At 37.2% G+C, this 26,866-nt stretch overlaps 1 protein-coding gene across 10 annotated transcripts in view; it reads left to right on the top strand.

Moving 5' to 3' along the window:
* PTPRK (protein tyrosine phosphatase receptor type K) overlaps positions 1–26,866 on the top strand; it is a 553,021-nt gene that overhangs the window by 449,899 nt on the left and 76,256 nt on the right. For all 10 annotated transcript variants that reach the window (XM_034669108.1, XM_034669107.1, XM_034669109.1 and 7 more), the window contains one exon: positions 691–727. In XM_034669108.1, coding sequence (XP_034524999.1) covers positions 691–727 — 37 coding nt within the window. The remainder of the gene's footprint in view (positions 1–690; positions 728–26,866) is intronic.

Raw genomic sequence — 26,866 nt, 5'->3', positions numbered from 1 at the left:
TTCCCCACGTAGTGCCACACCACAACATTTAAAAAAAAAAAAAAAGGAAAAGAAAAAGAACCTGAATAATCTTAGTCCTTTCCCATTTCAACTTCTCCTTCCTCGATTCCATCTGTCTAGCAAGAATAGGAAAACAGTCCCAATGAGAAATATTTAACCCCTAACAGCAAAATTTTAAAAAGGAAAAAAAAGTGAACAGATAAATCATACTGTAACTGTGATCCAACTTGTGGATGATCTCTCTCTACCGTCCTTTTGCTGGGTAGTCGTGCTGGGATCCACGTGAGAGCGTGGGATGTGCAGCTTTGGCCTGAGTCTAAGAGCTGTGTGGTGAAAATGAAGTTGGTGTCTGGGTCTGACTTGTATAAGCTTTGCAAACACATTTTTCTTTCTAATTGTTTAGAAAGTATGATAACTGCAAATCCAGTGCTTTTGCTCTTTGTCCCAGACAAGATAGCCTGTTTCATTATGAGATGAAAACAGACACCTGAATTTTTAGAAAATACTGAAACGTTTTTAAAAGTTCTCACTTCAGATTTTTAAAAGATCTCTCTGAGGATACATTTTTAAAAAAAAGTTTCCTTGATATTGCAATTCTGCTCTTCATAAACCTAGTTTATAACCCGGGATTATGAAATAGGAAACATTGTCTATACACTGACTGTTCTCTTTCATGTTTCACTCCATCAGGAAACTAAAACCCAGTGTGTACGAATTGCTACAAAAGGTAAGAGGTTTGCCTTTTTTTTTTCCTTGAGATTCCATTCGCCCGCTTTCTAAAATGAGAGAGCTTTGTTCCCTGCTTCAGCGCTAATTAAATGTGGCACTTCTATTACAGAGTATTTGTAGTAGGGCCCAGTTAAACTGCCAGCTAACTTCTCTGACTCACTTGGGTGTCTTTAACACCTAATGGGGTGCTACTTTCCATCCCCTAGTAGTTGACTGGAGGAATCCTGTTATGAGGATAGGAAGGATTTAGAAAACCTTAGAAGGGCTTATTTCTGCCATTTAGTGTCTGAAAGGTCTTATGCTGCTGATCAACCAATATATTAGGAAAAGCTCAGCAATATCAGCTCAAAATAGCAAGCTGCTTGTTTAAAAACCTCAGTTACTTTCTGTGGTAGACAGTCAGACATAAATAGGAACTGAGCTAGTCTGTGCATATGTAAGAGCAGAGATGTGGCGACTGCTCCTTATCTTCCCGAGTCATGCAATTCAGTTGAAGCTATTTTACCTTTTTTTTTTAAATTGTTTTAATCCAGTTGATGCCAAGAAATTAGATCTGTGATGGCTGATGACCAGGGTAATCCTGCTGACATTGCATATTATAGCTTAGTTGCCTAGTTTCTTTAGGGGGAAACGTTTTCATCTTTGAATGAGTATTTGGAGTTCAGGTGTGAGAAAGTTTCCTGCATTCACTATGTTTATAATCCTTCATTTGAGAGTTCTTTGATTGTGCCAACAAGAGAGAGAGCTATTTGGTGTATTCTAGCAAAAGAAACAGGAAAAAGCTGTCCCCATGCAAACGTGGGACTCCGCAGAGGGTTGGTGCTCTGGGTAGTTTCTGCCAAAATTAGTATTAAACCCACATTCATGAGCAGGAGTTGATTCATTTGGGGTAGAAATGAATGGCCATATTCTGTTTGTGCTGGCATCTTTCCTTTCATCATTTTTCTCCATTTAATCATCAATCTGCTCAATTAAGCATTTGTGTTTTACTCATGATTTGTAAAGGCAATAAAGAAAGACTTTTCCCTTGACTCATGAGAAGTAATAAAAAAGCTTCACAGAAGAGGAAAAAAAAAACCCCACCTTTTTTCAATTCAAATACTAAGATTGCTCATAATTTTAAATATTAGGCAATCCTTAATGAAGGGTAAGAGAAAATATATACAGATACGTCTGATGTATAGGCATTTATTTTATTTTAAAAGCTTAGCTTCTAGATCAAAAAATTAGAGTTGAAATTTTTAGAAGATAATGGGAAAAGGCATTTAGATATATATCACCTATGCTTTTCCAGATTTAAAATAGAGCCAGAAATATGAAATGGTCTTACATCATCCTCCAAGAAGTTCTCTAGATATGGTCATTCTATGTTTCTATAGCTGAGAAAAGAAAGCTATACATGATTCTAAAATTTTAAATTTTCTTATTTGATTATTGAATTATTTGCATGTACACAAGCTGTTTAAATGTCATTTTGTCCCTATCGCAATACATATAAAATTATAATGACAAATATCACATGATATTTAGACTGTAGGAGAGGTGAGATTATGGAAATTGAACTTACCATGTGGCATACAATATCTGCCAGAATCCAAGAGGTAGTAAGAAAGAGTTCATCTGTGGTAGTTGCTGCTTTGTCTAGTAATCTATCCCTGCTATTCTTCTGTGTCTCAGGTTGACAGTGTGGCTTCATGAGTAAGAGAAAAAGACTGTGGTCCTGGACTATCTGGGTTCAAATCCTAACTTTGCCCCTTACTGTTCTTTAGTGTTGGCAAATTATGTACCCATCATCCTCAAAATAAGAATATTAGAATACCTTTCTCTTACTATTGAGGATTAAAATACAGTGAAATGCTTCAATAATGCCTAGTGTATTGTGACTGTTACATTAAAGTTAATTGCTATTTTATCATCATCATAATTATTACAATCATTGTGTGACTTACTTCAGAAGGACGTACTGTAGTCGTCCCTTGTCTGTGGAGGATACATTCCAAGACCCCCAGTGGGTGCTTGAAACCACCGATAGTACAAACCCTGTGTAGACTCTGGTTTTTCCTGTGCATACTTACGATAAAGTTTAATTTATAAAATAGGCACAGTAAGAGATTACCAACAATATCATAATAAAATAGAATAATTATAACAATATACTATAATAAACATTATGTGACTGTGACCCCTCTCTCTTTTTCTCAAAATATCTTATTTTACTGTACTCACCCTTCTTATTCTTGTGATGAAGTGGCTTGATGAAGCCTATGAGATGAATTGAGGTGAATGATAGTAGGCTGCTACTGACCTTCTGACAATAAGTCAGAAAGTGGATCATGTTTCTGGACCACAGTTAACCATGGGTAACTGACACCATGGAAATCAAAGCTGGATAAGGGAGAACTACTGTAATTTGTGTTGTGTCGTTAGGAAAGAAATATGTATAAAAACAAAACTGAATTTTTGTATAGCGATTACTTGGGGAAAAAAGTAGGTTTTTAATTTAATTCCTTCTCTGAACATTTAGCATTTTTCCACTTATGAAAAACCACATTTTTTAGTTTAAAATCAATTTATTGCCTGACTACATTTTGAACTAACACCATACAAGTATTAGTCAGCTTGGGAATAAATTTTTTGGTATGAAAATAAAAAAGTTTCTCACAGAACATGTTGAGGACAGACTTAATAGAATGGCGTAACCATATTGACTGAGGAAGAGGCATGAAAGAACCTTCTGGGGAAGGAATGGTTCAGTATGTCATAGGAATACACACAGGTAAAAACCCATTAAACTATATACTTAAAACATGTGTAGGGGTACCTGGCTGGCTCAGTCGGTAGAACATGTGACTCTTGATCTCAGGGTTGTGAGTTCAAGCCCCGCAGTGGTTGTGGAGCCTACTTTAAAAATAAAAAATGTGTGCACTGTGCTAATTTAGGGCACTGAAAATTCTTATGGGAATGTGAGCGAATATAAAAGCCAAGAACAATTAGCATACATATTGGAGTAGCAGGATGATTTTGAAAATTTTTTGACATGTGAGAATTGTTCTAAAAAATTTCCACTGTATATTGTTTCCTGCCTTGCTGGAACTCATACCTCATGACGACCAACACATAAAGAGGGTACAGACATTGGCTTATTTAAAAAAAAAAAAAGTATGAAGTAAATAATCAAGGTTATAATGTCTAAAATGAAGAGTGATGTGAACACATGTTATGAGACAAGAAAAGAGGTATTCTGGAAGTTGTGTTCATTGCTGTTGAGATCAGTGGTGCTGCCCTCTGACTTGTGTGTAGGTAAGGAGTCATTGAGAAGCTATGTGTCAGGAATGAAACAGAAGGGCTGATCTAAATTACCATGAAGAACATGAAAGTCATTCTGTTTATAACAGCATATCCCAAACTAGAATTGTTGCAGACATATGAAAAGGAATTTAACCAGCTGTATCTTGGAAAAGCAAAAGGAGAACAAGTTTCAGGAAAGTTTTTTGTGGTCCATCAAGGAGGAGGGACAACCCTGGGAAGTCACTTGTGCAGTGCGGTGGGAGCACCGTGCCCCTTGCATACTCAGCACGCTTAGATGCAAGTCTCTCTAACCTCCACTGAAAACAAAGTGTTTTAAGGTTGTTCAGTGCTGGTTTGCTCTCTACCCTTTGACATATAATTTATAACAGTGTCTAAATCGTTTATACACACATATACACATGCACACACAATTATTTGCAGATTAGTAGCTAAGATCTTGTGCTTTGTTGCCGTAAATAATTTAGAGTGCAATAACTATTTTTTTTCTTAAGGAAATTATCTTCATGAGTAACACCTCTATGGTTAGATTTAAACATACCAATTTATGCAAATTAATAACAAAATTTACTCAAAGAATTTTCAAAAAGTACTTCTGGAAATATGGCATATCCGTATTAAACTAACAAGAGGGGCACCCAGTTGGTTCAGTCAGGTAAGCGTCTGCCTTCGGCTCAGGTCATGATCCCAGGGTCATGGGATCGAATCCTATGTTGGGCTCCCTGGTGAGCGGGGAGCCTGCTTCTCCCTCTCCCTCTGCTGCTCCCCCTGCTTCTGCTTGCTCTCTGGCTCTCTCTCTCAAATAAATAAATAAAAATCTATAAATAAATAAATAAATAAACTAACAAGAGATGCATTTCAATTGAATTTTTTTTTTCTCTAGTTCAATAACATTTAGTATGTTATGTCATTTAAAATTTTCTCCCTGTATACAAAATCATTTATGGACCCATGTATTTATTCATTTACATAAAATTATTCTCCATGTAAAGCAAATATTGATAAGAAAACCAAATATTATTTCCTTAAAACTAAAAAAGAAAACCAACGGTTTGAGAAATTGAAAGTGTCTTAATCTGTTTATATAAGTAGCTTATATTTTGAAACTATTTTGGCTGCGTCCAATTTCTCCCTCATCTGAATTTCTGGATTTTTGAAAGAAAGCTGGTTATTTAAAATTTAATTTTAATGCAAGCTTCTATGTTGTTTGAATCTGTTTATTTTCCCCCAAAAAAGTGACATTTCCACTGGTAAAAGCTATCACGTTTGGTAAAACAGAAAAATGTGCAATATATGTAAATTTATTTTAACATAGCATTAAAGGTAAAAAGGAGGGGTTTATTTTAAGTTAATATAATAAGGCTCTGTTTTATATTATGACAAACACTTAAATTCCCAAGTCACGAATGGATTTTATTCCAAATCTCCATTTATGAATAGTTTGCTTTGGCAGACTGTTGTTTGTCTACCCATTAGCCATTCTTTGACTTCTTCCAATTTCATTTGGATATCAGTATTCTAATCAATCACTTAGCAAATATTTATTTAATGCCTATAATTTACCACACAATGTTCTAGGCCCTGGGGATAAAGCAGAGAAATAAAGGGAACAAAGACCTTACTTCCGTAGACCTTCAATTCCAATAGAGGAAACAGACCAGACACAAATAAATATGTGATATGTCAGATGGTGATCCCTTCATTTGGAGAGAAATAAAGCAGTAAGGGGGGATGGGAAATGCTGGGGCACGTGTCTAGGCCATAACTATTTCACATACAGTAATCAGAGAAAGACTCCCTGGTAAGGTCAAGGACACGAGGGAGTAACCCATGTGGGGAAGGATCCCGCAAGGTGTAAGGAACAAGTGCAGAGACCTTGAGGAGAATGTGTCCTTAGCTGCTCAAGAAAGATGGACTCAGACCAAGGGGATCAATCAGATCAGTCTAAATCAGCAGTCCTCAAACTTCAACGTTAGTAGAAGCATCTGGAGGGCTTGTTCAGGAGATTACTGGACCTTCACTCCAGAGCTTCTGTGTCAGTAGGCCTGGGGAGGGGCCCAAGAATGTACATTTCTAACAAGTTTACACGGATGCTGGGGACCACACTTTGAGAACCACTGATCCAAACAAATCCCATGCACCTGGCCAGTGATTGCTTTAGGGTTGTGTATGTACCTCAGTTTTGGTCAAGGACATCTAAGGATATGTCTTCTGTCAGGTATTCTAAGAAATTCGTTCCTTTCTGATTTATAAAAAGAGAGATGGCAAGAACAATCTTCAACCCATCTTTCTTGGGACATTGTTTTGTAAAGTTGTGATATTTAGAAAATTGAGAGCCGAATTAGCTAAAAAGAAGGGAAAGTCAAGGAAAACAAATAAGCCAACTCCAAGCCCAGGCAGCTCTGGACTTTTGAATTACCCATTGCTAGAACTCCTTAACCCCAAATATATATGTTTGAAAAAAACAAAAGTCTTTATGAAAATCACTACTTGTGGGTAATCTGTTCCCTGCAGCAAATAGTGTCTAAGCTGATGTTAGATTTTTATTTTACCTTGGGAATAATGTCTCTAAAAATGGTGGTTTGGATCCAATGTGATATGTCAAGGACAAATTATTTCATGAAGGGATTGCAAGAAAGCACCTAAAATCTATATGACCTAATCATTACCAATGGCATTTAAAAAATAGGGAATTCCCTGGGCGACTGGATGGCTCAGTCAAGTGTCCAACTCTTGATTTTGACTCAGGTCATAATGTCAGGGTTGGGAGATCAAGCCCTGGTCGGGCTCCACACTCCGTGAGTAGTCTGCTTGAGATTCTCTCTCTCTCTGCCTTTCTCTCTGCCCCTCTCTTTGTGTGCTCTCTCTCTCAAATAAATAAATAAATAAATAAATAAAATCTTTTAAAAGAAATAGGGAATTCCTTTTAGATATCAGTCTAGAATACCAGGAACACATACTTGCCTTCAGAGAGAACTAGAAAGAAGGAACCCGGACAATTTCACCAGAAGCTACAGAAAAAAGGGAATTCCAAAAGCTAAGGCATGCATATTTGCATTCATCCATTTACTTACCATCAGTTTACTTATTCTTTTGATAAACCTAAAGTTGACATGTGTTTGTGAAGGATGCCTGTAAGGTGGGTTTAATTCATTTTATTTATCCCTGTCCAGGGAATGATCTAAGTCAGATGATTATTAACTCAGAATACTGCTTATTTTAAACAATGATGATATGCATCCTTCCCTGATTGATCAGAAATTTCTTGACTTCATTGCTACTGTGCATTTTAAACATGCATTCCAATATTAAGAAAAATTCAGTTGTCGTGAAGGAGTAGGTGTGTGTGGTGTGCACGGAAGATTTTATTCAAAATATATAATAGAATATGCAAACATTGGTAATATTTTAATTTACTTTATTCTTTCTTCCCTCTTTTGCTGTCTATTCCCTAATTACTGGATAAAAAGTAGGATTTTTAAAGCATTTTCATAACCTTAATTTTGTCTCATGCTGCTTTTGTCAAATCTTTCTTTGTGCCCTTTTCTCATGAGTGTGCAGATGGATCAAAGTGCCTTTTTAAGTGATTAGACATTCAGAAAAAGCAAACATGAGAAAAAAAAGAACACTTAGTCTGTCAAGAAATTGCAGTAAAACCACAGAAGTTCCAGTTGGTTGTACCATGTGTGTAGAAGCTACTTGACTGAATTCGTTCCCACCATATTTACTACAGATGAATTTGAACTCAATCTGAGCTCTTCAAATGCATTTCTGTGCTTTGTCTCTTAGCTCATACCTGAGGTAGAGAGTGGATTGAAAGCAGGGGTGAGGTCCAAAGAAAATATATATTTAGTTGGACTTTAGGGTCAAAAATCCTAACCTTAATTTTTTCAATTGTACTACTGTGCTTTATGTTTTGCCAGCTACATGTTGAAGAAAATGGTAAAGCATCAGGAAGAAGTGTCAGATTCTTTTATGCCCGTTTTAAGCTGATAGAAACCAAGGTCAACTATGGTAGTTTAGTCTGGCCATTGAGAAAGTCTGGGCAGGGATGTGGCTTTTCTTGGTCCCAAGGATGGAATAGGCTTTCAAAAACCTGCCAACTCTTCTGACAAATTGTAATCCTTGAGAATAACTTTGTTTTTCATCTGAATTCATAAGTGCTCTTGCTGGCACTCAAACTCCTTTCTCCTGCAAGGGAACAAGTGTGCATCATTCTTCCCACCTATTAGATCTGTGTACTAGCTTTCAGAAATTAATCTGATTTCAGGTTGCATTTTTCTTGAACTCAGAAGGGAATAAATTACAGAAAAATATACTAGTAATAGAGTAATAGACTACAACCTGGGAGAAATGAAAGCATATCTAAGTGAAACCAAGCTGGAACAAGTACAATCTTAATAAAGCTTAAATCAGTGGCTCATGGCTTGGAACTAACCTCTGTTAGGCACCAGTATTTCCTGGTGCTTTTTCAAAAGCCTTATATTGTAAATTCTTTTTTCTTTTTTTCGTATAGAGAAAGTTACTAGAAAATTAATAGCTAATAGATTTTTCAACATGTTTGGGAAATGAAGATATCCTTTTGTTTTTGGAAAACTAGAGTTGAATAAAAACATATTTCTGTAATGGATTCGAAGTCTAATAAAATTGTTCAAATTGTTTATTATTCAGAAATCTCTTAGAATGAAGAATCATCTGCATGGGCTGTAAGGTTTACAAGGCTAGAAGTGATAATCTGTTATATTTGTTTAATCTGTGCCTGATATTTAATATAAATGTGGTCATTCTCTTTGGGATGGATGGATGGATGGATGGATGGATGGATGGATGGACGAATGAATGAATATTGTTGTCCAGAATTGTTCTACTTTTTAATGCCCTAAAGATATATCAATTTCTTTTTTCTACCACATTTTATTTTATTGGCATAATTTAGAAATAATTTTAAAGTGTTTATTTTCTTTCTATTCTTCTATAGAAAAAGAAAAAATTAACATGAGTAAAATTCTTGCCCTCTCAGTATCTAGTCAGTTCTTACGTCCCCTCCATCTAAACTAGACTGTATTCTTAGAATGGACAAAACGTAGAAAGGAAAGTGTTGCCTGAGTTATTAATCTCATTATTTCTTATATTAATCTTTCCTTTTTTTTTATAAGGAGAATAAGTTTAAAAAGTAAATTTTTACCCTCTTCCCCTACTGGGTAGAAAGTATTTTCATTACTGTAAATAGAGGAAGCACATGATATAGAAGTCCCTGACTTTGAAAAGCTTATGGTACAATTCATGACACATATAATGGCCTGAGAAAAGTTAAAGACTAGAAAAAATAAATGTAAATTGTAGGTATAATATAAGTATGTGTATTATACAAATATTCTACTAAAGCAGTGGGGAGTTTTCAAAAACAGCAGAGGTTGCAGAAAGGAAATTTCTGGCAAGTGGTAAATTCTAATCTCTGTCTTAAGAAGCCAATTGAGCTTTATTTATCTAATTATTATACTTATTTATTGTTTTATTGTTTTTTAGCAATTACATATTACGAAGATAGTCCTCGTTTATTTCGCAACCATTTTAGGGACTTCCAGAGCACTTACTCTATGTTTGTAATAAACTACTTTTAAAACTGAAAAAAAAATCCTCATATACACCAATCTGCTATATGCAGAATATATTACCTAATATCTTCCCTTAAGGTTTGCTGTTAAATTTCTTTATTTCTGGAAAGATGTAAAAATAAAACTTCTCCTCTGCCTCTGCTTTTAAGTGTATCTTGAAATTGCAAAATGAGTAACTAAAGTGATTGTGTCATTTGCAAATGTAAATATTGATTATGTGCAACCAAAAGAATATGAAAATAAATAGGTCCCTAACGTATTGCAGCTACCACTCATAAGCCCTGATTTCAAATTTAACACAGAATGGGTCTTCCGTTTTTACTGATTGGTTTTATAAATAATGAAAATGGTATTGGTAAGTAAATTTGAACTTACAAACTTATATTAATAAAATATATTCCATTTAGTATTTGTTTTACAAAATGATTTTACACTAAAAACTTTGGAATCCCTGATCTGAATCATGCCCTCATTTTATGGATAAGAAAACTGATTTCATTTAGGACTTGATTTCCAAAGTAGAATAGATCATTCAAAGTGTAGGAACAGAAACCAACCCCCCGTACTTTTTTCAAAATAGCACACTTATTCTACACTGCCTGTCTAGGATCACCAGCTTAAATACCAATATATGTTCAGTCCCCTTCTTCATGTCAACCAAGGCAATAGGATTACCAGAAGTCCATTATGGTAATCATTTCTCTAATGTGAAAGAATTCAGAGATGTTTGTTTGGGAATGTATACTGGTAGCATCAAACTGAGGATGTTAATTGTTTATCAGGGAGAATATTATAATTTAGAGTTTCATTCAAACAATATCAACAGCAAAGTCTTAATCATTGCCCTTAATTCTAGACTATTGCTTCAATCACTAAAGAGAATGAAGTAACCTTACTACTCATAGAACATTTCAGAGACATTCATGAGGAAGGGTCAGAAACAACATTATCTGACGGAACAAAGATGTCAAAACATCTGGTGATAGGATTATCTCTCCCCATGATCCCTTTATTTTCAAGCTGTCAATCAAAACTGAACCTGTTATCATTTCTAGAGAATCACATTGTATTAAATAGGCAAGTGATTTGAAATCATCGTCATTCTTGGTTTGGGGCTCTGTGGTAGGTGGAATAATGGGCTCCCTAAAGATGTCCATGTTCTAATCTCCAGATTACCTTACATGGCAAAAGAAGTTTTGCAGATGTATTGAGTTAAGGCTCTTGAGACGGGGAAATTAGTCTGGTTTGTCCAGCTAGACTCAGTGTCATCATGAGAGTTCTCATAAATGGGAGGGGGAGGGTCAGGCTCAGAGAAGGTATGTGAGGACAGAAGCAAGGATTGGAGTGAAAAAGAAAGGGGCCCTGAGCCAAGGAATGCAAATGGCCTCAGGAAGATGGAAAAGGCAAAGAAACCATTTTCCCCCTTGAGCCTCCAGGAGTAACACAGGCCAGCCAACACCTTAAATTTTAGTCCTGCAAGTCTCATGTAGGACTCCTGACTTCTAGAAATGTAAGATAATGAATTTGTGTTGTTTTAACCCACAAATCTGTGGTAATTTGCTTCAGCATAAAAAGTAACCATTGCAGATTTTAGCCCCTGTAAGTGCTGTGAGACTTTGGAATTGGGCAGTAGGCAGAGGCTTGGGAAACTTTTGACAAGCATAATAGAAAAAGCCTAGATTGCTTTTAACAGACTTAGTAGAAATATTAATGTTTAAAATCTCTGTCAGCAAGGACTCAGAAGAAAATAGGAACAGGTTATTGGAAACTGAAGCAAAGGGGAATCCTTGTTATGTGACAGAAATTTAGCTGAATTATGTCCTGCAATTGTGTGGGAAGAAAAGTTTATAAACAATGAACTTGGATGTGTAGGTGAGTTTTCTAAGCACTGTTGGAAAAACACTTTCTAAAAACACACATGTGTGTATGCATATATATGGAGAGACGGAGAGACACACTCACACATATGTATATGTTAATGTTATTAGTATCTTTATATAGTGGTGGTATGGATTCCTTCTTTTAATCCTTTGATTTTGAAGAAGGCAAATGCTAAATTACAGAAAACTTAAAGTATTTTTATTCTTAGCAATTAAAAACAGGTCTTTAGAGTGAATCCCCTCATGGGAAGGATTACATTGGCTTTATTGCAATATTATGGTAACAAGAGCTCTGCCTCTTTTTCTATATTTTTATCCAGTTGGGGGGAAAAAAGATTAAAATCCAGTTTGGCCTTATTATAACACTCAGCGAATGTGTTTTAGAGCATTGGTTTGTGATTTTTGTTCCATAGTAGACAAAGTATTCTTTATCCTCTATCAGTTTAGTGTCTGATATTATGCATTTTATTCAATTTTTAATGAAATGTGGATTACTTTAAAGATTATCTCTCTGATTTAATAAATGTCATTAGAGTAGAAAGTTAATTGGATCTTTCTTGAATAAGCAGTGATCACTATGTGTGATTGATAGGAGGAAAAGATAGTAAATGACATATATTTGAATATATGTGTTGAACTTTGAGATTAGTATTTTTTTCTGATCAGTTTTCTCAAGTAAATTATGTAGTCCCTATTACCCTTATAAAACTAGGGAGAAATTCTAATTTCTTTTAAAAATAAAAATTTCTCAGGTTTTGTGAAAATGAGATATAAAAAAGTCATATACTTGAGGGCATATATCGTTTAGTGTGTTTTCATTGTAAACACAGAAAGTGAATGCTATCACCCAGACATCTCAACAGTCCTAGATGTGTGACCTCCTATTTTGACAAGGATCTCGACCAAGCTTCAAAATTTGAAATCTTGTTCACTTCTTACACTTTTTTTCTCTTTTATTCAAGAGCTTCTGCTGAAGGTAGTGGCAAAGAGATTGTTATTTCTACTTCATTCTTTAAGGAAATGCAGAAATTCATTCGTTTGTAAATATGATGGCGGACGGGACAGTGATAGTCACCACATTTTGTATTACCCCTGGTTCACAGTTTGAGTATCACTGACCCTTAAGTACACACACATCATCCTTTTAAAACAGTGCTCCTCTTCCTGATAGCTATTTGTGTATGCAGCTGTGCCTTCCGTATTGCAAATTCAAAAAGACAGTGTTCTCATTACTGGCTGCTGTTATTTACTACACCTGGCTTTGCATCTGTGCCTCTTAAAATCTCAAGTCTGCTTTTGAGGAAACCACCCATACTTGTATACCTCCTGCTTTCCTGATCTATTTGCTGCTATTATTTCCCAGATGGAAATCCAATGGGGCTGTGCTTTTGAGGGAGGGTTTCACTGTACTCGTAAAACTTCCCTTTGCTCACTTGGATAACCATCATCTCGGGTCTGACTCCTTTCTGAAACCCTGCTTTGTATTGGCCAGTTATCTTTCTGAGGAGTTTAGCCATTACGGGAGAGTGTTTAAAGTAAACAGGGTTCATTGTGGGTGGTCTAACAGTGTACTAAAGACTCGAATCAGAGAATTTTTGTACAGAGATGAGGAAGAAAGAAAATTAAATGTCCTGAGGAATGTGTAGCTGAGACATCACCTCATGTAATTCAGGCTATGCGCTAGGCTTTCCTGCTACATCCCTTTTTCATAAGTGATAATGGTAACGGCTACTTGATTGGTATGTGATAAATTTTTTTTAATTTAAATTTCACATCATCATGGTGAACAACAGCCATCCCCTAAATACATCTTTGTCCATTGCTTAATTTCCTATACCTCATAATTTCACCAGCTTTTAAACATCGGATATTTGGCCATCCATTCAGAGTGTATTTATTGTGTGCTCACCCTCTGTCAGGCGCTAAGCCAGATATTGAACTCCAAAAAAGACAGTGGTGGGATGGAGGGCATGAGACCTGTCTGCAGTTACTATGCAGAGTAGTTTGGGGCAAAAAAGTCATTGGCCACATCTGTCTTCAATCATGAACTATCCTCCTCTTCATGTAGATTCCTCAACTCTGCCCAGATGTATTCTTGGAAGTAGGATGCTTCCCTTTTCATTTTGGTGGAATATTTACAGCCTGTGTTACAGACCTGCTATAATTTAGAATGTGCTAATAAACTCCATTAAGCAAATATATTCTTGTGTGAAAATTATGTTGGCTTTTTGGTTCAGATTTCATAAAACTAATCACTGACCTAATGCTGTGTTGCAAAAATTTATACAATTACATAATGAGGGATCTTTTTCAGACTTATTTATGATCATTGAGGGATATCTGTAGTTCTACCTATAGATTAAAAATATACAAGTTTTTGAAATTGCTACCATCCTAAAATAACAGTTTAGGACTCTCACTTTTTTAACTTAAAATGTCTTGAAAATATTTAAAGTTAGAAAGTACAGATATTCCACTGTATGAAAGTGTGTTTAATCCTTCCTCTTTTGGTAGACATTTAAGGCTGTTCATGTTCCTTGCTATTACCTGCAGTAGTGGAAGGAACATCCTCGACAAAGATCATTACCTTCTTTGTTATAGGATAAATTTCTAAAAGCAGTGTTTCTTTTTTTTTTTATTTTAATGATTGTTTTTATTGTATTATGTTAATCACCATACAGTACATCCCCGGATTCCGATGTAAAGTTCGATGCTTCATTAGTTGCATATAACACCCAGTGCACCATGCAATACGTGCCCTCCTTACTACCCATCACCAGTCTATCCCATTCCCCCACCCCCCTCCCCTCTGAAGTCTTCAGTTTGTTTCTCATAGTCCATAGTCTCTCATGTTTCATTCCCCCTTCTGATTACCCCCTTTTCTTTATCCCTTTCTTCCCCTACCGATCATCCTAGTTCTTATGTTCCATAGATAAGAGAAATCATATGATAATTGTCTTTCTCTGCTTGACTTATTTCACTTAGCATTATCTGCTCCAGTGCCGTCCATGTTGCAGCAAATGTTGAGAATTCCTTCTTTCTGATAGCTGAGTAATATTCCATTGCATATATGGACCACAGCTTCTTAATCCAGTCATCTGTTGAAGGGCATCTCGGCTCCTTCCACGATTTAGCTATTGTGGACAATTAAAAGCAGTGTTTCTAAGTCATATTACGTGTATATCTTTTAAAATAATTATAGCCAAATTATAACCAAAAAGTATCATACAAATTTACGTTTCAAGCAATATAACAGAATGCTTGTTTCTCCAACCCTGATCACTACTAATTGATACCAGTCTTTTAAGATTTTGCTTATCTAATGGGAAAATATGGTTAACATTTTATTATGTTTTATTCTTAAATTATTTACATAATCGTACCACCGTGTGTTTTAAAACTGCCCCATAAAGAATGAAAAGATGATCGCTTGAATGTAATTAACTATTCAATTTATAGGTTGCATTTTGTTCCAAGTCGTTGAATGAAAAAAATTAACAAATACCCCAAGCTCTTGCCTATATTGAAGTCTGATGCTTAGGGAAAGGCTGCGAGTGCCTTAGTTTGGTTTGGAATATCTTTACGTACACAGTGGTTCTATCACAATTCCCGAGCTGTTACAGATCCTAAATTGTTTTTGTTTGTGATAACTTTTATGAATCACTGACAGCCTCTGATTTCAGAATTCTTTACTTTCTTGCATTGAGTAGTGCAGCATCCCTAGAGGTCATGAAAACTGTACTTTTTATTCTTCAAAAACAAACAGGATGTATCAAAAAAGTAATCAAAATGCAAGAAGGCATGAGTAGCCAGAGGAATAAGTTGGAATTCGTTAAGAAAGCCAGAGGCAAATGTGGAAAGTATTTTTAAATTCACTGCTAAGAGAACTTCTTTTAAAGTGGTTAATTGAAAAAGTCACACAACACTTTGCAGAATGACAAGATGGATACTGCAACAATCATTAAAAAAATACATAAATTTCATTAGTATTTTAAATTTCTCCTGGAAAAACAATAGTTAACTCTCTTTTAAGATATATAATCAAGTGAGGAAAAAAAGTTAGAAAAAATATGCACATTGCCACTTAAGTTCAGTTTGACTTCTGTTTACCAGATGTTTTGATAGAAGTCTTTTTTCAGCATTCAGTATAATGCTGTCTGGGAAACATTGCAGGGAAACATCTAAGCTATATATCCTGTTTGTTGATAAAGAACATATGGTTTTGGAAATCAGTGTTAAAACCACATGGACATTTTTTGTGAAGCAAAAATTTTAGTTTTACTCTCAATTGTAAAAATCTTAAGGAAGAAAGAGTTCACCACAATATATACAGCCATCTAAAGTAATATATTGCGGAGAAAATAGAAGAATATTGAACATTGCTAAAGTACCGATTACTTCTGTTTTAGTTTCAGAGGAATTCAGTTTTAGAATTGACCAAGTAACCAGTGATGTGCTCATCTCCCCAGCACAATCTGTTGTCATGATCACTAGATATATATTGACCAAAATGATGCTAAAATGATTTTTGTAAATAATTAAAATATAACTACCTGCTTTTTATTTTTCTTTATCTAAATAAAGACTCCATTGAAATAAATATGGAATAAAATCTTAATTATGCTAGGCTTCCCAAAATTTAAGTGTCATATGAATAAGAAAACCTCAATTTGATTTTCTAAGTATTATTTGAAGATATGCATTCTTAAACCTTGAGAAGCAAATGTTCCAGGAGGCACTGAGAACTCTGGAACCTCAGTCAGATAACCCTGTCTGAGGACTGATTTGCCCCACATTTGCATCAGGCTTTTATTTGGATCCATTCACAGGAACAGTTGCTCATCATGCAGGGTATCGGAAAATGACCTAAATTAACTTTTCTGCAGGAAGTAGAGGGACCTCAGGATAGGAGACTCCAGTTTCAAATTTCCTGAGATGTAAATTAATTCAGTCTTTATCTGGAACGACTTAAATGACTTAGTGTATAATGTCTCTTGTTCCTCTCAAAGAGGATCTATCAGTGAGACACAGACACGTAGCTCTAGTGATCAAATATTCAGGACTGCCGCTTACTGAGAGAAGGTAGAAAAATCTGATTAGTCCAGAATGAAAGGGTGGGGGAGGTGGTGGCAATGGGAGCAAGACTCCCTTCCAAGCACAAATAAGAGAATGAGTTAGGAAGGAGACTGAAAGAAACTGGGTCATTTACTTTTACTTTCAAAAAAAGAAAAAAAAACAGGGTTGATTGGTAGTCCTTTTATAGGATCCCCTATAATTTGGGGATGTATCTGTTTTTTGCCATTTTGTTAATTCTTTATTTCACACATGTATTCCAACATTTTCTTACGTCCTTGTCATGCGGTGCATGAGGGATAAGCAGTCTCAAGGGTACTAAGATGAAGAAGAGATTTTTACTGTCCTTTAGGCACTCACCCCCTGGTTGCTTTTTCCACATTCTTTCTTTGTCTTGCCATTTTCCATTGATGAAACTTTTCTCTTTTGTCTATGGATAGCAAGTATCACTTCTCTTAAATCTTTTCTTTTGGGGCGGGGGGGGGTTACCATTTCTTACTCATTAAGTTAGTGCTCCCTCTGTAATTATGTTGCAAGTAACCATCTTACCGTTTGGCTATCCAAAAGGTTAAGTATTTGTTTCCAACGATCTCCCAGGTGCAGCTGCTCCCAGGAATAGGATGTGACTACTACAGAATATCGACCTTGTAAAACTCGGTAGTTCTGTTGGGTTCTTTCTCCCACAGCCCTTGGGCTCCCTTTGCCTCGGTTGTCTGTGCCTCTTTCTGTTCAGATTTTGAGGCATGTTTGTGGAACAGAGGTTCCGCACCCCTGGCAGCACCCCCCCCATAGTACTATTTTGTAAGACCTTCACCCTCGTGAAACAAAATCCACTCAAGGTACCAACATACATCATTTAAAATAATAAAGTTTCTTACCTTAATATAAAAAAGAGCTAAAGGAAGTAACTTCAAATAATGCATACCCACTTACCTAAATGATTGGACACAGCTACGTGAAGATACAAGGAATATTTGCTGCTATTCTCGACTCTGAGAATGCAACAATATTCATGCAGACTGCCCTGCCCCCTCTCCCAGCCTTAAATATAATAGAGCCTCAATTCTTACCATTGGAAGAGCAAAATCTCCCTATGCATTTTCTAGATGCCTCCGGAGGTCTCTGTCTGCCCTACCGAGAACCACCGTCGTAGAACTTAATCTTCAACACTAGTGCTTATTTTTGGCATTTGTCTCTATTTGGTTCCTCCAAGAAAAATCTTGCTGAGGAGCTTTTATGAGCACAGATCTTAGAATATTTTTTTTTAGTCCCTGAAACAGAACCCAGACAAGCCACACTTGGGCATGACATATTTTAATAAGTGTATCTTCAAGTGGCAAATTATAAAGTGAAAATCTGGAGTTCCTTATATTATATCATTACCATGTTGCCATCATGTATCCAAATTGATATTGGCAAGAACCACTCACTGAAGGATTTGGTAATGTTTCATAAAAAGAAAATAATTGCTCTTAATAATGTCCTTTGAGTGGGAGGACAGCTTTTTAAGCAGCAGAAAATGAGAAGCCCCTGAATTTTCTTCATCCAACACAAACAACATTCAGTCATTCAAAATCTTTGTGTCTTTCCCACTTGCATCGTTCTCTTTGCTGGTGTGTCTTTCTCACGTGGCTCACACAGCTCTGAAACACAGTATTTCTTCAGACAGGGCTTCTTTAACAAGTTTTTCAGTGTATACCATTTTGATGTAAACATTTCACTCAGTTAATTCACAAGTCTTTATTAAAGACTTAAATAAATACTCCAGTTCCACTCTCTGTCAGCAAATCTTGCTTATCTTCTGATTTCCCAGTCCTTTTCATTCAAAATAAAAACAAAACAAAAATAGCATCTGACACAACTGTTTCATTCTCCAAAGAGGAATTCTAATATATAAAACTTTAATAGTTTTGAGTATTAAAACTGTTAACATTTAAGTGTGGTAAAACATTGTTGATGGCCTGTTTTAGAATCTGTGGAGACTGCAGGTTTCACAGAACTCAGAACCCTTTTTTTCTTCTGTGTCCATCTCTCCACTGACTCGACTTTACAGTGCTCTGGATATTTAATATGTTTGTACTGACTGCATGAACAAATGAATGTGTGAATGAATACAACCTGTTTATTAAACATGCAAGTATAAGAATTTAAATATGCAAATATATTTCTTTGATGAAGATCTTAATGATTCTTTCCCTTTATCAAAGGGAAGCTCGTACTAAGCACTTTGGTTGAAATGCTGCTGATCAGAAATCAGTTACCAATTTGAATGTAGGTTATAGCTTTCTATAATGTTGTTAGATTATTTCTGAAAACAGAAGGAAGTTGACTGAGCTGCCTTACCTGCCTTTCTCTAGAAGGAGGTGCATTTAGACTCTATTTGCTTTAGCTATGCATACAGTTCTTTCTGGTGATTTTCTTTTAATGTACTGCCCTGTGTATAAAACATAATATAGATAACATCATTTTGAGAATGGTCAAGTTACCCTGTCTACACAGTTATTGACCAGGACATAGCTTGTCCTGGAGGTCTGGTCTTCACTCAAGGAGCTGGTCCTAAGTGTAGAGGAGCATTTCTTTATATATGAAGACATGGGATCCCTGAGGCGTTCAGATCCTCATAGGCCCTTAAAGGACCCTAATCAGTGTTGTATACAGAACCTTTCCTGACGGGTGAAATTGACCTTTTCTCACCAAGTTTACCTTTTGATACATAATTTTTCATTAAACGTGAAGTCACCATTTCACGTAACTTCTACATCTATGTGTCAGTCAGATGAAAATTTATCTTCAGGCAATAATACCATACATACGCTGCTCTAAAATCCTCAGAAAATCCGGCAAGGTGAAAATTGTGAAGATAGCTGTGATCTCATGAAGCTTGAACGTAGTACTAAACTCCTTGGAAGGAGATTTGTCAGCTGGATTTTCATGCTGTAAAGCTGGCTGCAGCAACTGCTACCTTCTCCCACAGTTCTATCCACTGTACCCCGGTATCTCCAGACATTGCCCAACAAAATCCACTTTGAAACGAAGAGCAGAGCTCTGACGTCTGTGCCAGGCCTCAAGTGTTACCCTTATGTACCCGAATCGGGAGAGCTTTTCCAAGCTACTCCTCAGGGAATAGGAACAACTGGAAACAATTTAGAAATACTAATAATGTGTCATTCTTTTTCTGAGGTCTCCACATATCCTGCCCCGTTCATTTCCCAAGAGCCCATATTGTCTTCACCCACATTCCCACCCATGGTTTTGTCATAAAAACTTCACTGCTTTTCCCCTGGGAAGATCACATAGCTTAGAACTAATACAGGGTATACCCAGGGGTTATCAAAATTAATCTTTTAAAGAATATTTATGCTCCAGGGAATCAGATCTGCGCCCAGGTCCAGGCAGTCCTGTCCTGAGTGTGCTTTTGCTCTTCCCGTGATGAACCTCGCTGCTGCTCACGTTCTTTCAGTAACCAAACCACCATCTGTGACAGATACTAGTGACCGACTCCTTTCTTCATGGGATAGATATTTTAAAACCAAAAACAAAGTGTAGACCCACAGAACCTTTCAACCCTTGGAAACCTGAGTTATTGCATCTATTCATCCTCTTAAAGAGGTGAATGGTTTCACCTGAGAGTTTAATTGACTATTCATATTTGATGTTCATTTGATTTTTTAAAAAATCTGGTTACAATCAGTTTCTAGGCAAGGCAGACACTATGAATACCCCATATGTTTGGTAGAGAATTTCTTGGATTATAATTAGAGTTGAGAATTATTCTCCTAGTCTCCTAGAAGTATGACTTGATGAAGCTATCAGAGCTGTGGCCTTTACAGACCTTTAAGAGAAAGCAAATCGCCTACTAACTGATCTGAATTAGATGATTGGGGAAGTTTGTGGGAAGCAGCATGACCTCTCACACAGAACCAGAAGCCAGAAGTAGGAAAACCACAAGGAGGCTGACAAACGCAGCCCAGAATCCAGAAGCAAAGGGTGGGGTGTGACAGAAACCAACTAGCCTTGCTTGGGATGAAGATTAAGCTGGGGGCAGAGCTTTAAAGTAGTTGGGGGGAGGGGGGAGGCGAGAGGCAGCAACCAGAAGAAGCCTCTGTAGTCTGCTTTATGCAGAAATTGGAAATTAGGAACAGGCCAGGGGTCAAAGTCAGGCAGGATTTTGAGAGATCACAGCAGGTTCAATGAACCAGAAACAATTGGACTGTTCAAAGAACATCTGCCTTCCACAGGAAGTCCTTGTTCTTGTGACTGCTGCTAGACTGTCATCTAGCAGAGCCTGAGACAAGTGTGGTTAGTAACTTGTCATACCCGTGAGTCCTGACACTGGCTGAGGGTATAGAAAAAGGTCAGGCATGAGAGTGAGGAAGGATGTTGATTCAGACAGGTTACTGGACCAACTGGCCAGATCCTTTCCTTATAGGGAAAGAAAGTAGAGGGAAATACCATTTGTCTTCGCCATTTTAAATTCTTATTTTTCTTAAGCTACCTTAGTTCAGAATTTACAAACTGAAATATAAAGGGAAAATGAAGGAAGAAAAAAGGAGGCAAAGCTCAATTTGATTACAGAAACATTCGGGGGATGTGTGAGTGAGGGACAGGGGCATAGCTAATTTTAAAAATGGAACTGAAGTATTGGTTACTTGGCCTTTTTCTCATGAGCTGCCCTCCACCCACTCCCCCAAGTAAAGGTAATTGCCATAATCTGTTCTTACGGAGGACATTCCGAAATTTTACAGACATTGAAATCACTTCACCGGTTTCTCTTGAGAATGGTTCTCTCCTGAACCATTCCCCCTCTCCTGAACTGGCAGCAGTTACTCTGCTATGTAAGTAGCACTAATGTTGCACAACGTGTATTATTTTGTACACTTATTTTCTTTACCGACAAGGTGTAAAGTTTAAGAGGGCAAGAACCATATTTTTAGCTGCAGTGTGAAAGAAAATCTACCAGGTGTGGAATCAGATGACCTGGGTGGGTTCTTTGAACCAGTAGAGTGACCCTAGCCAGATCATCGCCCAGCATCTAGATTTCCTCAACGGAACTCCAGTGGGACGAGGGGTTTTACGGATGTGGGGCAAGATGGAGTCAGAGGCTTTGGTCCCTTATCACTGCTTCGGCTACTGTGTCTGCCCTCTCATTGATTCCTATTTTGGGCTTCTGCATCAGATTTTAAAATATATTTTTTTCTAAATTTCTCCTGCTGTTCAGAGTTTCGCGGAGGCGCCTCGCTGGCTGAGTCGGTAGAGCATTGGGACTCTTGATCTGAGGGTTGTGAGTTCAAGACCCACATTGGACGTGGAGCCTACCTAAAAAAAAAAAAAAAAAAGTTTCATTGATGTGGTACTTCATCACTTTATCTGCCATATCTCTAAATGCATTTCTTTGGACTGAGTGTCTAATCGATATTTGTTTGGGGGAAAAATATTCTATGGGAGGGGGAAGTGAAAGCTGTGACCCAGTCATGCCATGTTCAGATGTTCACAACAGTTTCTATGTGAAAAGTTTAGCAAATGACATTTTTGACTTGTGAGGAGAAGTCTTTTCATGTCAGCTTGAAATTCTTCCTGAACTTGATTTCTGACATAGGGAAATAAAAAGCAAACCCGGTGTGCACATGCTTTGTGCAGAGAATGAGCTACTTTTGAAAGAATAATCCAGCTGCTGTCTGATTGGTCATGTGGGACTGTTCTGCAGAAATGAAGAAACCATCCTTTTTCAGTTTGAATCACAAATATGAAGGCTTTGATAAGATTAAAACAATCCAAGGAGGCAATGTCAAGATGCACAGCTAAAAACAGGAACTCAGAAACATCCATGTCTCACATGACGCAGTCAGCTAATGGAAGAATCAGAATGTCAGGATGTACGGAAAAATATGAGCAACTTCTGGTTGAGCTAGAAGCACTGCTGGTTACGTTAGAAATCTTATGATGTGTGTCTTTCAAAATGCCTGTTTTTCTTGCTGCTTTATACTCTTAAAGACCCAGTGATGCTGTCAGTTGGAGGTTGTGCTTTTGTATGAGTTTAATTATTTTCAGTGCTTTGGCCAGGTATCTTCTACCAAGCTTATATAGACCCATTCCCCAGTTTCTGTGGGCATTAGCTGCTATTGACTCACAGCTCCTCCCTTTTCTTCAGAATCACTTAGCGCTAAAAAAGAAATTTGCTTTGCCCTGGGCCTCATGTGCCCACGTGCCAAACCTGTCAGCTTACAGCCAATGACTCATGGACAGGGGGGTGCAAAGCCCTCGGCTCAAGATGAGGTCCACTCTGGAGCAGTTCTTCCTCCATGGGATCAGCCTGAGGTTAGACTCCAGCTGAGACCACATGCTTACTTCACTCCTTTTCCAGTCCTACCCTGCTTTCCTCTCTCCTTTCTAATGCGAGCACCCCCTTATATCATGTGCACCTGAATCCATGTCTCAGGCTCTGCTTCCAGGGAAGCTAAGCTAAGGCAGTGATATATTTGAGAGCATAAATCCCATCATCTTTTATCTTTCACCCTCTGTCTCCAGCACGTCTGGAATATGAGACTGAGACTCACAAGTAGTTTGAAGAGTGGGAAATGTAAGAAATTTGACTTGCTATTGGCCAACTGCTCACAAGTAGTCCAGCACAATTTCAGCCTTACTTTGAATCTGAATTCTCAGCTCACCGAAGAATTAGGGTGGTGGCAGAATTGGAGAACAGAGTTATGACAATGGCAAAGTGGAATCCATTTAATATCCTAACCTGAAATCAGAAGCCAACAAAACATCATATTAAAAAACCTGTTTTCTTTACTAACAAAATATCGTATGCATTGCTTAAATCGCTGAACTCTCTGTAAGCTGTTATGAAGGCTCTTTTTAATTGTTCATTCTATTAGAGCAGCTTCTCAAGATTATCTGTAGTTTTAGGTAGACTTTCTGGGCCAGACTCAAAATTGTGTACGGATTGAAGGAGAATTTCTGGTTCGCTTATTCCATGTTTCTGCTTTGAAATTAATAAAAGTAATCATGCCTTTTGGGGGAAAAAAACATCATGTCAAATAAAAATGTTCTCACTCTTGAAATGTACAAGAATAATTAACAAAATTTTGTTGCACACCTACTCTCTGCCAAACTGAGGAAATAAAAATGAATACGATGTAGCTCATGCTTTAGAAGAGTTGAGTAGTGAGAACCCTGACGGACTTTAATGGTGATAAAGTGTACCCAGACGTAAAATAGAATTCGTACAAAATGACACTTGAGATCAGCTGGTGGAGAGGATCAGAGACATAGGGAACAACATGAGCAAAACTATGTAGACATGAAAGTTAATGGGATATTCAGGGAAGAATATGTAGAAAAATTGGTGAGAAATGAGGCTTACACGGTATATTGATGCAGGGTTATAGAAGGACAGAAGGACAGTGAGCCTCGGAATTGAACTCTATTTTCAAAGCAAGGACCAACTCTCAACAGTGCCTTACAGTTTCATTTTCTCTCTTCTGCTTTAAAAACTGTTAAAACAATATAGTAACATTAAACAGTGTTTTAGAACAATATCCTAAAAACAACTATTGCCTTTTTCCTTTCTCATGTCAAATGCCTACATGAATATTTTCCAAGGTTGTGATTGCAATTTGTAATTATCTGTAGTTACTATTGTATCATGAGTTTTTTCCACATTATTATGTGTGTTCGTTTTAAGTGACTAAACACTGATATAAATATTATATTTAATTCAAGTTCTCGTTTTTATTCTCCCTGGAAGTTTTGTAGGCTGCTAAGCAGGGCAGTAGTGGGATTGTATTTGTGTGTTAGTAAAAGCATGCATGAAACCTGCAGGTAGACCCAGATGTGGGACTTGGAGTCTGATGCTTCAGTAGGGGAGGAGAGAGGGAACACCGGCCTCTCGGTGTCCTCACCCTCAGCTGTAAAAGAAGGTACAAATACCTGCCTCCCAAGCCTCATAGGTGCTTGTGAAAGTTAATTGAAAACTTAATATATTAAGGGAACCTGGCATTTATGAAGCTCTTAAATACTCATTCATTCAAGAGAGGAAGTTGTGGGGAAAAAATTTTTAAAGGTCACTTTGACTTTTAAGCACACAATTTCCTGAAAGACTTGAACTCTTTCAAGGTGGGCGCTGTCTTACTCATCATCGTATGCTAGCTCCGCCTCCCGGCTTACGTGATTGCCCAACGTACGTATTTCTACAGTGAGTAATCTACGGGACAGCCAGGCAGTAATGACCTGTTCGCTCGATGGACAAACGGTTCCGTCCAGTAGGAAACATGCTAGTAGAGTCTGCTTTTAAAGGAAATGATAGACTCATTATTCCAAGAAATGATGAAAAAGTCAGAATACTTCAGTCATCAGGTGGATAGGGATTTCCTTCTCTAATGTTAGTGAAAGTGTGTGTTAGCCATTAACATTCATGGGCCAGGCAAGTGACGGGTGTGAATGACGAGATGAACGGTGAGGCCCATCAAGAAGAATCCGCAAGTCTTTGGGCCCTGTGAAATGTGAGTTAAGTGTAGAAGAGGAATAAATTTTTTTCTTTATGGCATTGAATTCAGTTTTAATTATTTGCTTGATGTCTTTCTCCCCTTGCAGGCTTCATAAGAGCAGGGCTTGGTCAGACTTGAATCTGCCCTCAGTCCCTACCATAGCAGATGCTCAAAATATCTATCAAATGAATTAACAAATACGAACTGAATGAATGAAATGGGACACTGGTTAGAGTGTTGGGTCAGCCACAATTGCAGTGTGAGGATATGTTCTATGTGCTGCAATGGAAATAAAAGTTATAGAAAACGAACAATAACTCCCTCATCTATTACTGAATCCTTTTTCTGTTTTAAAAACAACAACAAAAGGATTTGCCTGGGACACACTATGCAAAAAGAATGCTAGTAATATTTTTCAAAATTATGTAATCCTGACAAAGTATATGATGTGTTGCATGCCAGCAGTTTTTTTACTCCCTAATATTGATGCTAACAACTACGTATTAAGCTCCTTTTTGTGCCAAGCACTTCTGGGCACTTTAACTATGTATCCAGTAGTCTGCAAAACAAACCTAGACAGCAAGAATTATTTATCCCATTTAAAGGTGAGAATAGTAGGCCTCAAAAAAGCAGAGTAACTTTCCACAGAGTACACAGCAATTTTTCCTGACTTGAGTTTTTTCTGCTACCTCTCTGATCTGGAAGACGGTGTCATACCTGATCCTTTGGCGGGTGTAACAACAGAAAAACAAGCCAGTATACATATTGTAAGATATATAGGAGAGGTCTTAGAAAACTCCAAGCTAGACATAATGTGTTTCATCTTTATAATACAAAAAGCACATAGGTAGATGAAATTTTTGTGGACCATAAACTTTTGGAGAATTTTGATAATTTATCACTGCTTTTTCAACTTGGCCCCAAAAATACGCCATGTCAGTTCCTAGGGGGAATCTAAAAGTGGATTATAGACTTCAGATGTATGGTGCTTAGTGACCTGTTCAATGCATGAGATTTAAAACAATATATATGTATTTTACTTAACAAAGAACTTAAGTCTTTTGTGCAAGTTGTTTCGTCCCGATAAACATGTTCTTTGGCCTCTAGTTCCTAGACTTAAAAATAACAATTAAAAATAGCCTTTTGGGTAAGTACTTCCCCTGTTTATCCAACCTTAGACTAGGACTAAACCAAGAGTTTTGCTTTCCTTGGCTTCCTCTGTAGGAACCTACTATCACGGGTTTTTCTTTTTTCCACCCACAATTTCTTAGTGTGTTTTGCTAGCTCTTACTCCTCCTTCATGGTTGCTCAGGGCTTGAATATGGGCCCTCTTCTTGTCTTATTTTTATTCTCTATAAAATTTCACCATAGCTGCCGTCATGTTCTGTACTAGGATGGCTTGCAAACTTGTTTCTCTGATCTCAGATATCTCTTCTGAGTTACAGCCCTCTTTCTGCAATATTTCCTTCTCACTGGCACATTAGACTGAAGAAGTTCACAACTAGTCTGATGCTTCCCCCCTAAAATCTGCTCCTGCCCTAGTGTTCTTATCTCAGTTTGTATCACTGCTGCCCACTGAATCACTCAACTACTCGGGAACGATGGTTGAGTTTTCTCTTCTCTTAACCTCTCCTGGCCAGCTAGTCCTCGAGCACTATTGAATACACAGCCTACACTTCTTAAATCTGTCTACTTTTCTCCCCCATTTCCACTGCTGCTAATTAAGAGTGAGCCACCTTCATCTCCTACCTGGACCACTGTACTGTCCCTGGAA

The sequence above is a fragment of the Ailuropoda melanoleuca genome, chromosome 10 (assembly GCF_002007445.2).
Source record: "Ailuropoda melanoleuca isolate Jingjing chromosome 10, ASM200744v2, whole genome shotgun sequence".
Lineage (NCBI taxonomy): Eukaryota > Metazoa > Chordata > Mammalia > Carnivora > Ursidae > Ailuropoda > Ailuropoda melanoleuca.
This window is presented reverse-complemented; position numbering and strand designations above follow the sequence as displayed.